A 12420-nucleotide genomic window follows, 5' to 3' on the forward strand; every position below is an offset into this window, starting at 1 on the left:
CCCCCCCCCCCCCCCCCCCCCATTGTCACTCAGGTCACATTCAAGTCACTGAGCTTGTAAAGATGCTGCAGGTCACAGAGGCTGTAAAGATGCTGCAGGTCCCAGTAGCTGTAAAGATGCTGCAGGTCCCAGAGGCTGTAAAGATGCTGCAGGTCCCAGTAGCTGTAAAGATGCTGCAGGTCCCAGAGCTGTAAAGATGCTGCAGGTCACAGAGGCTGTAAAGATGCTGCAGGTCCCAGTAGCTGTAAAGATGCTGCAGGTCACAGAGCCTGTAAATATGCTGCAGGTCACTGAGCCTGTAAAGATGCTGCAGGTCACAGAGGCTGTAAAGATGCTGCAGGTCCCAGTAGCTGTAAAGATGCTGCAGGTCACAGAGGCTGTAAAGATGCTGCAGGTCACAGAGCTGTAAAGATGCTGCAGGTCACAGAGGCTGTAAAGATGCTGCAGGTCACAGAGGCTGTAAAGATGCTGCAGGTCACAGAGCCTGTAAAGATGCTGCAGGTCACTGAGCCTGTAAAGATGCTGCAGGTCACTGAGCCTGTAAATATGCTGCAGGTCACAGAGGCTGTAAAGATGCTGCAGGTCACTGAGCCTGTAAAGATGCTGCAGGTCACAGAGGCTGTAAAGATGCTGCAGGTCACAGAGGCTATAAAGATGCTGCAGTCCACTGAGCCTGTAAAGATTCTGCAGTCCACTGAAGTCCCTGCATCTCTCCAAACTCCAAACACCCGCTACCCCACATTCTTGCCCCCCCTCACCCCCCCCCCCCCCCCCCCCCCCCCCCCCCCCCCCCCCCCCCCCCCCCCCCCCCCCCCCCCCCCCCCCCCCCCCCATTTTCTCAATCCCCCACCGCCCCTCTATGTCTCTCTCCTCCCCTTCTTTCTCTTTACCTAAACCTCTAAAGGGCTTTAAATTTAACATTAATAAATATTTAAAAATATTGTGCTGTGATTTTACATAGTTTATCTGTCTGCTTTTCTAAATTAATACTACTTGTATCAACAGTTCTAGTAGTTTACTGGACTATGGGTTAGAAGGAAGATGACGTTTACACCTCCTTGACAGTAGAAGAAAGGAAGCTCTGACAAAATAATTTGCTAACATAGACATTTGAACCTTCCTTAACTGATAAAACGGGTCTCAACCTGAATATAAGTCACCAAAAAAATCTAACTTCTGAAATGAGGAAAAAGTCACACAAGGGAAAGTGGCAGTCCAGAGATGACGGACTACGCAATGGAGACCACGCTGAAGACCGCACTACATATGTTAAGAGTGAAACTTTAGACATCCAGAGAAGCAGTTCTGGGTTAGATAAGGCTGAGATTGCGACATCATTTAAGGAAATTAAGACACACATATCCTTGCTAAGTGAAGATATGAAACAAATGGTGGAAATACTTGCTATACATGACAATCTAGCTGGCGAGTTGGCATGGCTTCGCTTGGCGCAGGCAAAAGCAGCCAGCAACTACAAAAAAACTGGTTACAGTGCTGAAGCAGGCACAACAAGCAATGACTAAGGAATGTAAGAATGATATATCCCCAAATTACGGTAACTGTACTTCCAGAAATACAGCAGTGAGACAAAAAATAATAATTGGAGTTACAAAAATCCTTTAATATCAACTTTTTCCATGTTGCATCAGTATTTTTTTTGACACCACAAAGGCTCAGAATGACTCTCTATCCAGTGTTCCACGTTGTAGGCAGATTAACATGTCGCCATTACTGCTGTGACATCTTACAGGGGATCCTGTAGTACGTGCTACATGTTGAAAAAAGGATTGAAATGTCATTGAAATAAAGGTTGTAAACCAAATAAATAGATTTAAATTGACCAATACGCCACTGCTGTTATCAGATGCAAATAATTCCCAAGCCTTTGACTTTTGAGGACTGCCAAAGACCAGAGGTTTGCCTACACAGGTCCGATCCTGAGCCATTAAGTAAAATTCTTCTAGCTGGGTACTTTCTGTAAATGTTTCCTGGCTGAAATTCACACAGCACGATACAACACATACTGAGAATCAGCAGGTGGATTAATATATAGGTTAAAAAAATGTATTATATTAAAATATTTCTGCAGTAAGCTGTTATGGGCCAATATAACCGCCGGCCCGATTTTTCTGTCTAGACTTAAGAGGTAGGAACAGGAAATTGGATGAACAATGTTTTGTTCTTGATACTTATATGGTGCCAATGCCTTTTTACACCTACCAGTCATAGATCCAGGGCTTCCTTGTATTTTCCAGGCCAGTCATGATCACTATCAACAGATTATCAAGAATAAGGTAAGCCTGTTAAGTGTTTACAGCTTTGCCCTGTGAGTGTAAGCATTTGTGTAGGAACACAAACCGGTCCCTGTTCACTTAATTTGTTGACAGGCCGGAGAAGGGGGTGCATTTGATAAAGGGGCGTAAAGCTTCTCCCATGAGCTGTCAGGAACTGGGTCCAGTCTGACTGGACCAAGGCAGACGGGAGATCCTCTTTGACGCGTCCGCTCTAGACACCTGATGGCCTGGGCCAAAACTGAAACTTTTGTTGTTTGTGTTGGTCAGTTTTTGATAAAAGCAATTTGTTTTGAAATCATGAATGAGTATTTACTGTAGTTTGCTGTGCCTACTGTGTTTCTGTTATCCCTCCTGGACTAGGTTGAAGATACTAGACATTTCACTTCTTCAGTTCTGGATAACTGTGATCTAGATCACTGAAAACCTTTACTGAACAGGAACTGAAGGAGCTTCTCGGATGAGAGGCCTCAAGTATCTTCAACGTATTTCAGTTGCCCTTGATTTTAACCTTCCTGGGATAACTATGATATGGATGACTGAGGATCTTCACAGACATCATGATATTGTACTGCACAACTTTGCCGTTGCAGATAAGAATCTGTTCTCAATTGACCTACCTGATAAAAATAAAATAAATTAGAATAAATAAGATTATTTTTAACTCCTGTAAGCTGAACTCTTCCGAATTTCATATTGTTATCTATAGTAGGCTGGATAGTACACTAAAACAAATGGATTCTTTTGTTTATAAAAAAGCAAAATGATAAAAGCTCTAATGGTATACCAGCTAAGTTTTATTAGTTCCTTGTCGTTTTAAACCTTATACCAACCAAACCAAAGTGAGTATATGAAGACATTAGACCCTTTGCTGTACAGGGAATTTGGAATAGCACAAAGGCAATGTCATTGTCAACCAAAGGCTTTTTGGCTTTATACAGTATGTACAGTATCTCACAAAAGTAAGTGCAACACTCACATTTCACATCATGTGACAACACTGAAGAAATGACACTTTGCTACAATGTAAAGCAGTGAGTGTACAGCTTCTATAACAGTGTAAATTTGCTGTCCCCTCAAAATAACACATCACACAGCCATTAATGTCTAAACCGCTGGCAACAAAAGTGAGTGAAGTGAAAATGTCCAATTAGCCATTTTCCCTCCCGAATGGGGAGCAGGTGTGTTAAATTTGGTTCTCTTTGGCTCTCACACTCCCTCATACTGGTCACTAGAAGTTCAACATGGCACCTTATGGGAAAGACCTCTCTGAGGATCTGAAAAAAAGAATTGTTGCTCTACATAAAGATGGCCTAGGCTATAGGAAGATTGCCAAGACCCTGAAACTGAGCAGCAGCACGGTGGCCAAGGCCATACAGCGGTTCAACAGGACAGGTTCCACTCAGAACAGGCCTCGCCATAGTCGACCAAAGTTGAGTGTACGTGCTCAGCGTCATATCCAGAGGTTGTCTTTGGGAAATAGAGGTATGAGTGCCGCCAGCATTGCTGCAGATGTTGAAGGGGTCGGGGGGTCAGCCTGTCAGTGCTCAGACCATACGCCGCACACTGCGTCAAAATGGTCCCAGAAGGAAGCCTCTTCTAAAGATGATGCACAAGAAAGCCCGCAAACAGTTTGCTGAAGACAAGCAGACTAAGGCAAGGATTATACTTTCCACGTCCGTGAGTTCGCAAGGCTCCGTGCTACCAGGGCACCAACTGATCTACTGCGCATGTGTGGAACGTGTCCGCCAAGCTGACTGCAGAAAGTAGTATTAACAGATTAAAGCAGTCCGCTTCCGCGGGGTTCGCAACTGTCCATGTCCGTGTCCGCTCCCGAGTATATTCATGGCTTCAGAACAAGGACTACTGGTACCATGTCCTGCGGTCTGATGAGACCAAGATAAACTTAAGATGGTGTCAAGCGTGTGTGGCGGCAACCAGATGAGTACAAAGACAAGTGTGTCTTGCCTACAGTCAAGCATGGTGTCGGAAGTGTCATGTACTGTGACATACTGAAGCAGAGTATGATCCCCTCCCTTTGGAGACTGGGCCGCAGGCCAGTATTCCAACATGATAACGACAATAAGAATCATGGCTATTATATGACACAAGAGTAGTTTCTAACTTTGACAACCTCTACTTGTAATATTAAAGAAGACACTGTGGTTGACAGCAATGCATGCCATCAGCCACCTTTCCCCCAGCCTTCTACAGATCTGACAAAAAAATAAGTCATTATAATGTTGTTTTGGAACAAGCAGAGACTGATACTGCAGGGGATCTCCCAGATCATACAGTGTGTGGCAGCATTTGGTGTGATGCAGTGTTTTAACAGCAGGAAGCTGAGTGTTGTCCTTACTCTCTGAGTGAGGTGAGATTAGGGACGCCTGAGGGTGCTGTGTGTAGACGACGTCTGACAGCGGAGTGCAGCAGCCTGCCCTGCCTCTGCTCTGCGCTGTCCTGGTAGTTCACCATCAGCACCAGCAATAGAAATAACAGCTGGCACACACAATGCTACAGAAAAGATGTAGTAGATAATTAACAAAACATGTGATGCTTCTGGAGACAATTTGCCATCAAGGTTTGTTTTAATTCTTACCCTCATAAGTGATTGCAGAGCTCGGACTTTGCGGGCCTCTTCTTTTGCCTGTAGCAGCCCATAGCCGCATAGTGGCCGAACCTTCCCACCATGCTCTCCAAATGCCCTCACCACAGTAGTCTCCTGAGCCAGCTGGTCCTCGACCTCTGGATCCACAGGCCTCCAAAGTGTTGTGTAGATCAAAGCCTGCACACACACCTGAGCAGGGAAGATGGTGTTGTAAAACAAAGGAATTATCCACCAAAAAACTAAGAAAGGAGTTAATTAGATGACATGTTTGAACTCACCTTGAGAGGTTCCAGTAGCAGGGCAGAGGTAAGAAAGGCAGAGAGAGCCGATATTAGCCACATGAGGACTACTGTTCTAGACAAGAAGCTGCCGTACAGACCGACCACAGCCAGGCAGGACCCTAACAGCAGAGCCACCAGAGGGTAAATCACACACAGTGCCCAAGGAGGGAGCAGCCAGCTGGGCTGACCTCGAGCAACACCTAGGGAAGGGGAAAGATATCAATTAGGTATTTACTGGGTCTAGTCTAGTACAGTGATTCTCAATCGGTAATTCTACCCCAAGACTCACTTACTAAGCAGCTGTTCAGAGGACACATAGAAAGACTGTGGGTTAGCTCAACCACTGTAATTGTAAAAAAATAAAAAAATCTGATTTGAATTTTAATATATATATATATATATCCACATCTTGACTCGGCTGTACCTCAACACTACGTGTTGTAAGAATAAGGTTATAGAGATTAGAGAATGCATGAAAACTAGTTAGTTATCAACTGAGCAGAGAAGTTGAGTGGCTAAACGGCTGAAACAGATAACACTAGCTAAAAGTTATGAAAAAACTGTTGAAATAGTTAGCCAAAAGATATGGATAAATAGTTGAATTCAAATAAGTTAGCTAAAAGTAATGGATGAGCAGTATAAACACTTAGTAATAGAAAAAAAGTTAAAATAGCTAATTGATGTGGATAAATGGTTAAAACAGATTAACAGATTAAGTAGTTAGCTATAAGTCCTACTACTACATTATTATTTCAACTACAACTGAAATACAGCCAACTAAAAGTAATGGATAAACAATTGAAATACATAGCTAAAATAAATGGACAACTGTTTGAAATCGAGAGCCAACATTTTTGAACAGACAGTTGAAATAGATAGCTAAAGAAGATAAATGGTTTAACTTCCAACCTCTGCCACTGTGGCGGTTGCATAAATGCAAACTTGACAAAATGTACCTAAAGGCATGAAATGTCTAGATCATTAATATTGTTTAAAAAGTTTAAAATCAATTCCTATGAACATAATTGGACAAGTTTGGTGGATGATGGGGTACTTGAGTTCATCCAACAGGGCTTTTGGGGTTTATCTGACTGAACAGTTTGTGAATCAGCTGGTCTAGTACCTATGCGTGTGGTGGAGAAGGAAAGTGTAGAGTCAGGAGAAGGGCTCGGCAGGAAGGTGCTGGCTACGGAGTCTACAGAGAGCACAGAGGGACACTTGTAGAGTCCTGCCCCATACAGGGAGGGACAGCACTGTGGGTCTGGCTTGTGGATCTCTGCACCATACAGGGAGTTATCCTCACTCTGTTCTGACCAGCTGCTGCAGGAGGTGCTTCGGCTAAAAAGCAACAACATCATAGTGTTACAGATTATTCTTAGCCACGCCGAATTGCATTTGCGTGATTCACAAAAGCGTTCCTTACGTGGTTGAGAGTGAGGAGGTGGTCCTAGGTGAATCCCGGCCGCTGTCTGAGTTGCTGTTAGTTATATCTGCTGTATCCTCTGCTGCTGCTGCTATAGACATCAGCAGATCCTCATCTGGCATCAAGTACAAAAACACACAATCAGTTTAGTATACACACTTTATCTATGCCTAAGGATCCAACCTATGAACTGTTGTGATGAGTTATGAGCAATGTTTGTTGTCCATCCATCCATCCATCCATCCATCGTCAACCGCTTATCCTGCGTACAGAGTCGCGGGAGGGCTGGAGCCAATCCCAGCTGACATCGGGCGCAAGGCGGGGTACACCCTGGACAGGTGGACAGTCCATCACAGGGCCACACATAGACGAACAACCACTCACGCTCACACTCACACCTAAGGACAATTTAGGGTCACCAAACAACCTGCATGTCACACAGACATGGGGAGAACGTGCAAACTCCACACAGAAAGGCCGGGGCAACCGGGGTTTGAACCCACGACTTTCTCGAGGCGACAGTGCTAACCACCGCACCACTGTGCCGCCCTATGTTCTCTCTTAATATTCTCTTTTTAAATTATGCGCTTAATTTCCTTTTTATGCAGTACACTTTCTAGGACCAAACGATTTGGGTAAAAAAAATCTTTTAATTGCGATCTTGTGATTTGCAATTCTTTTTTTGATTTCAGCTAAAGTTCAATATTCACTGCCAGTCTATTTTTGACAGAAGCCATATCAAGCAGCACAGAACAGATGAACCGGGCAGGAAGTAAGACATAGGACGGCATAGAGAAGCCGATTTTTCAAAATAAACCACTCCCGAACGTAAAAATAAAAATAAATAAAAATATAATAAAGAATCCCGATCGTGTATCAACAATAAACATAGTTGAAACACACAAAAAAAGAAACAATTTAACTACATAGCCTACCTAATCATGATAGAAGCACAAAAATCAAGAACAGATCGACAAAATCTTAACAAGTCAGCAAAATCAGGCAGGCAAAACGCTCTTATTTTGAAATGCTCCATGTGGATATAGCCTGCACAGAGTGCGAGCTCTCAGAGAGCTGATATCCGTAATTGAAGCACACAAAATGACAAATTAACATGTTAACAACGTGTAGGCTAAACTCTCTGCTGAAACACTTCAATGTGAGTTGACACCGAACAAACCACGAAACAGCAGCTGCCCATGTCGGTTTGCCTGACGCCATCATCCCACGTTCTCCTCCAGTTTAGTTTGTTTTTGTAAAATGCACGTGCCTATACAGCTGTGCTGTATAATTAACCTAGTCAAAATTTGAATTGCTGCCTTTACAATTAGCTAATCACATTCTTTCAAATCTCAATTTCGATATGAAAACGATTTATTGTTCATCTCTAACACTTTCCCCAAACCTGCCTGCACTTCTTGAGTGAGATTCCCAACTTTTTCCAGAACAACTATTAACCTTCGGAGAACAGGCTTGAAACAATTTGATCTTTGCTTTGAAGAACCATGAAATTAACAAAAAGTTTCCTTTCAGTGAATATCTGAATTTCTGAGTTCAAACAGTTTCTCACCAGACAGAGTCAGAAGTGTTGTCAGATTGTGGTTATGGGTTTGTACTGAGTTGATGTTCCTGGTGGAGACCTTTTGGCCAGACGCAGCAGGGGATTGGTGAGAACTGGAGATGTCTTTTGAGGGGGGATATGTGGAAAGGGGAGAGAGAAGGGCACTAGATGAATCAGTGGAGGAGGGTGAGGCCGGGTGCAGCTGCATCAGGGCCTTTTTTCTCTTCAGCTGGCGTTTTGGGAGAAGAGCAGGTGAAGCCTTGCAGATTTCGGGAGCTAGAGTTTTGTTGGTGAGGCACGGGCCTACTGATAGATTGAGGAGGCTGTCGCATGACGGCCATGTCCTTATGTCCTCCTCTTGACATGCTCCATCTTTCTGGGGTGCCAAACCAGCCCAAAAGTCCAGGATACTGGAGTCAAACGCCTTGCTCTCCAGTAACTACAGAAACCAGAATAACACTTAATTATACAGAAGGAGAATAGCAAATATTTGCTTGTGAGTGTCAACGTGTGTGCGCTCTCACAGATGAAGGACTATCCCGGACTGGGCCGGAGGAGTCTGGGAGAGACAGGAATGAAGGGCCGGAGAGCTCCGATTGGCCAAGGTGGACATCCATCTCCACAGAGTGACAAACAGGAGAAGGAGGAACTGACATGTCCATGGTAACCTGCATTCCACACACATAAACTGCTGCCTGAGCATTTCTGAGTGTACATTCAGATAAAGGGAAAACACGCACTTCACGCACACTCTGAGATAAGACTGTTTGACATACAAAGCTCGGACGCATGTCCAACACATCCCTGAAATGACCTCTAACTGCAGGCACCTGTTAAGAGCAGACAAGAACAAACCCTACCAAAACTCCATCGCAGCACAATTTTTAAAATGAACACACAGGTAAATCAGCTGTTTCAGGTCATATGAGGTTTCTTTCAAGTGGCTTTAAGCTGTGTTAAGTTACCTGACTGTGAACTTTTCTAAACAGGAAACAGAGGAACCACTGGAGAGGAAACACCAGCACTGCAACAGTCATTCCAGCAGCAACCGCCTCCACGTAAACTAGCAGCTGGGCTGAAACAGGTACGCTTGTGGAAAAAGAAACAAAAATCGGTTTCATTTGATCAACTCTACAGCATCTAGCGAAAGACTTGGTTTATATCAGAAAAATCTCAAATTTAATGCCATACTGACTCACTTTGAAGGAGCTAAACATACTATTATGCACAATATTATATTTTTTACAGATAATGTATTGATACAGTATTATATATTACATTGTCATTGTAATTAAATGGACTGTATCTTTATTAAAATGTTGTTGAATCATGTGGACAAATCTTCCATTAGCAGGTACACAAATGTAAAAGGAAAGATATATAAAAGTTTGACAATTACTACAGTATCTGACGTTTCTTATACTATTCATTCATTCAGTCCCTGCCATGAAATGATTGTTTAATGTTTATAATAATGAGGCCTTTAAGCCATCCTACCTGTGCCCCTCTGTGCCAACAGCCCCGTACCACAGAGCCCCCAGTGCGAGGTAGAGGTGCAGCGTGAGAGCACTGCAGGTAACCCTCTGACCCCTGGTGAAGCGGCTATGGGCAGGGCGTTCCCACAGCGACAGCCACAGGTGGTGCTCAACCATCCCAAACATCAGCTGGGAGGTAAAGACCCGTCGAAACTGAGAAAGCTCCTCGGGACCTGCAAAGGATAAATTTAAAAGCTGGGGAAAAAAAACACCACACAGCCACTGGACGACGGCTCAAGCACTCTGCAACAGTGAGATGTTGATAGATCATTTAATCCAGAACTGTAATCAATGGCTAAATGAAAATATACTTGCTTGTTTCCCAAGCAGAATCACAAAAAAGTTGATTATCACTCACAACAAATTGCATCTCATCTTGTATGCATTACATGATGAGATGAATATATGAGTCCGTTAAAAATAACATGAACAAGCTTACATGAGGCGAGAACTTCTTTCTCCACAGAGCCGTTCTTCTGATTCTCCACAGAGAGCCAGTCCTCCAGCAGGAAGAAGAACATGTGGTCTGTCAGAGGGTCCCAAACCACCACATGCTGAACGTACCAGGACGGGTCCAGACCTGCATTTACATTTATGATACACAGCTACAATCACATGTAGTCATTCAGATGACTTACACTATCAAGTGTTGCTTCAAGAGGAATTACTGGGATTAATCCTCACACCTGCACAAAGCCACACAAACTGTATGCACAGACACACACTTACTTAAATAAACCAGGTTTGTTACTGGAATCTGGTGCAGAGATGTATTAAAAATATTTAATTTTCAACAAATCATTTGGTCTTGTACCAGGTTTTAAAACTGTTTCTTTTTCATGAACCAACATATCTATCTAAAGGGTGAAATGACCATACTTTTTAACAATGTAAAGTCAAAAATGTCTTAATTTACTTGAATTAATATTATCTTAATCCCAAAGGCAGATCATATAAACTTTTCCAGTTTCCTGTGTACCTGTGTTATCATGCCAGATGCGTATTTTCCAAACCTCTCCCAAGTTGTCATCTGTCTCCAGGTGAAACTGGTCCAGGCTGCCACGCTGAAAAGCTCCATCCCTCTGGAGATGGCGAGAGCCGCTCTTGTTCACACCATACAGGCTGATGCCAACATGTGCTGTGGTGCCTGATGGGTGTGATACCGCAGCATTAATCCTTTCCATTATATATAGCTGGAGGTTTCATGAATACATGAAAATGCATATATTCCTTAAATTCTATGCTTTTTTATTGCTACATTGTGCTGACTTGTCCCTGGCTGACCTGCTCCTTGCCGCCGGCCAGTCTTGACCAGCACTCTGTAGTGGTACAGCCCAGGATGGCCACACAGGGGGACCTGGCTCAGTCTCAAACTGTCCAAGTGGTCCAGTTTATGTGCGATGAGCCCCACCAGCAGGTGAATCAGAACCAGGACAGCACACACAATCCCCACCACCATGTTACGCATGGGACCGCCTGACTGCACAGATAACACACGGATGGAGGGAAGACGGATCAGTATCCTCTTTTGAATCCTGACTTTGCATTTGGGAAATGGATTACAGGTATTCATTTGACAAAACAATCAAAAATATGCACTAAGTAACAGCTGGTGTAATGCTTTGTGTTCTCACATACCGGTGCCAGCAGAACAACGGCCCCAGGATGAACAAACAAACTGGCCCCAAACACGGTGAGGTGCTGGGTGAGACAGCGTGCTGCGTGGAGTGTGCTCCCCTCCAGTGGTTGGAGACCATCACTGCTCCAACGCTTCTCCTTCACGCTGTAGTACTGGCACAGAGAGCTGAACACACACACTGACACATGGACAGGACCGCCGTCGACCAGAGATGAGGTCAGGTTGACTGAGAGAGGCTTGTGTGTCCCGTTCAAGCTGGAAGAAAATTCAGTGATGTGAAGTAATTCTTTATTCAGCGAAATGAGCAATCAAAGAGAGCAATGATTTACAGAAAAGAGCCGTGACTCACAGCGGAGACAGAAAGATGGTTTCCTCTGTGGAGGTGGTTGGAGCAGAGAGATTGAGAGCCCACTCTCTCAATAGGGAATTCTGGGATGCATTAGTCCCTGGCACTGTAGAGTTCACTTCTATCTTCACATGTCCCAGACTCACAGGAGTAGCTCCTAGATATGCATAATGCAGTTTGAAAACAGCCCTTTTAATTTATAATTCATACAAAAACTCACAGATATACAGTAAAGTTAATGAATAATTATGTAGGCGCTGCATTCACTTTCATTATTAAACAAGTGACCTTAGACATCCTGAAATGTCATGTGTACACCAAAACATCCCGTGACTGTCACAGCCACTGAAAATGTCTGTGAAGGTTATAGTTATCCTAGGAGAGTTGAATCAGTGGCAACTAGACTTGCTTGAAGATCGTCAATTTGCTCTTGATTCAACCCTCCTGAAATATTGACTATTCATTCATTATTCAATGAAAAAACATTAAACCCAATGGAAGTACATTTTCACTGTGATTGGCAATTTTTTTCCCACAAACTAAAACTGAATGTAGATTTATAGTAGATTATTTATCACCTGCATAAAACCTGTATAAAAAAACAAGAAAGCAATGGGACAATGTGAAAGGGGCCACTCACAGTGATAAACTACTGATAAGTATCACCCAGCTTCCCTCGACTTTACAGAGATTTGTAGCAACTTTGATGTTTGGGTTCACTCTCACAGGGTTGTTT

The 12420-nt window shown here is 43.6% G+C and overlaps 1 protein-coding gene and 1 long non-coding RNA gene across 2 annotated transcripts in view; one reads left to right on the top strand and one right to left on the bottom strand.

The window, feature by feature from the left end:
• pkd1b (polycystic kidney disease 1b) overlaps positions 1-12420 on the bottom strand; it is a 58954-nt gene that overhangs the window by 27072 nt on the left and 19462 nt on the right. Inside the window, exons 20-33 of the mRNA XM_046069278.1 lie at positions 11688-11841; positions 11338-11593; positions 10984-11179; positions 10679-10846; positions 10139-10279; positions 9662-9872; positions 9130-9253; positions 8689-8832; positions 8174-8603; positions 6604-6718; positions 6304-6518; positions 5178-5380; positions 4891-5088; positions 4651-4805 (exon numbers count right to left, since the gene is read on the bottom strand). Of these exons, the coding sequence (XP_045925234.1) occupies positions 4651-4805; positions 4891-5088; positions 5178-5380; positions 6304-6518; positions 6604-6718; positions 8174-8603; positions 8689-8832; positions 9130-9253; positions 9662-9872; positions 10139-10279; positions 10679-10846; positions 10984-11179; positions 11338-11593; positions 11688-11841 (2710 nt within the window). The remainder of the gene's footprint in view (positions 1-4650; positions 4806-4890; positions 5089-5177; positions 5381-6303; positions 6519-6603; positions 6719-8173; positions 8604-8688; positions 8833-9129; positions 9254-9661; positions 9873-10138; positions 10280-10678; positions 10847-10983; positions 11180-11337; positions 11594-11687; positions 11842-12420) is intronic.
• On the top strand, positions 15-503 carry LOC123983141. The gene is made up of 2 exons (XR_006828133.1): positions 15-98; positions 206-503. It is a non-coding gene; the product is annotated as an uncharacterized LOC123983141 (long non-coding RNA).

This window comes from Micropterus dolomieu, linkage group LG14 (assembly GCF_021292245.1).
Source record: "Micropterus dolomieu isolate WLL.071019.BEF.003 ecotype Adirondacks linkage group LG14, ASM2129224v1, whole genome shotgun sequence".
NCBI classification, from domain to species: domain Eukaryota; kingdom Metazoa; phylum Chordata; class Actinopteri; order Centrarchiformes; family Centrarchidae; genus Micropterus; species Micropterus dolomieu.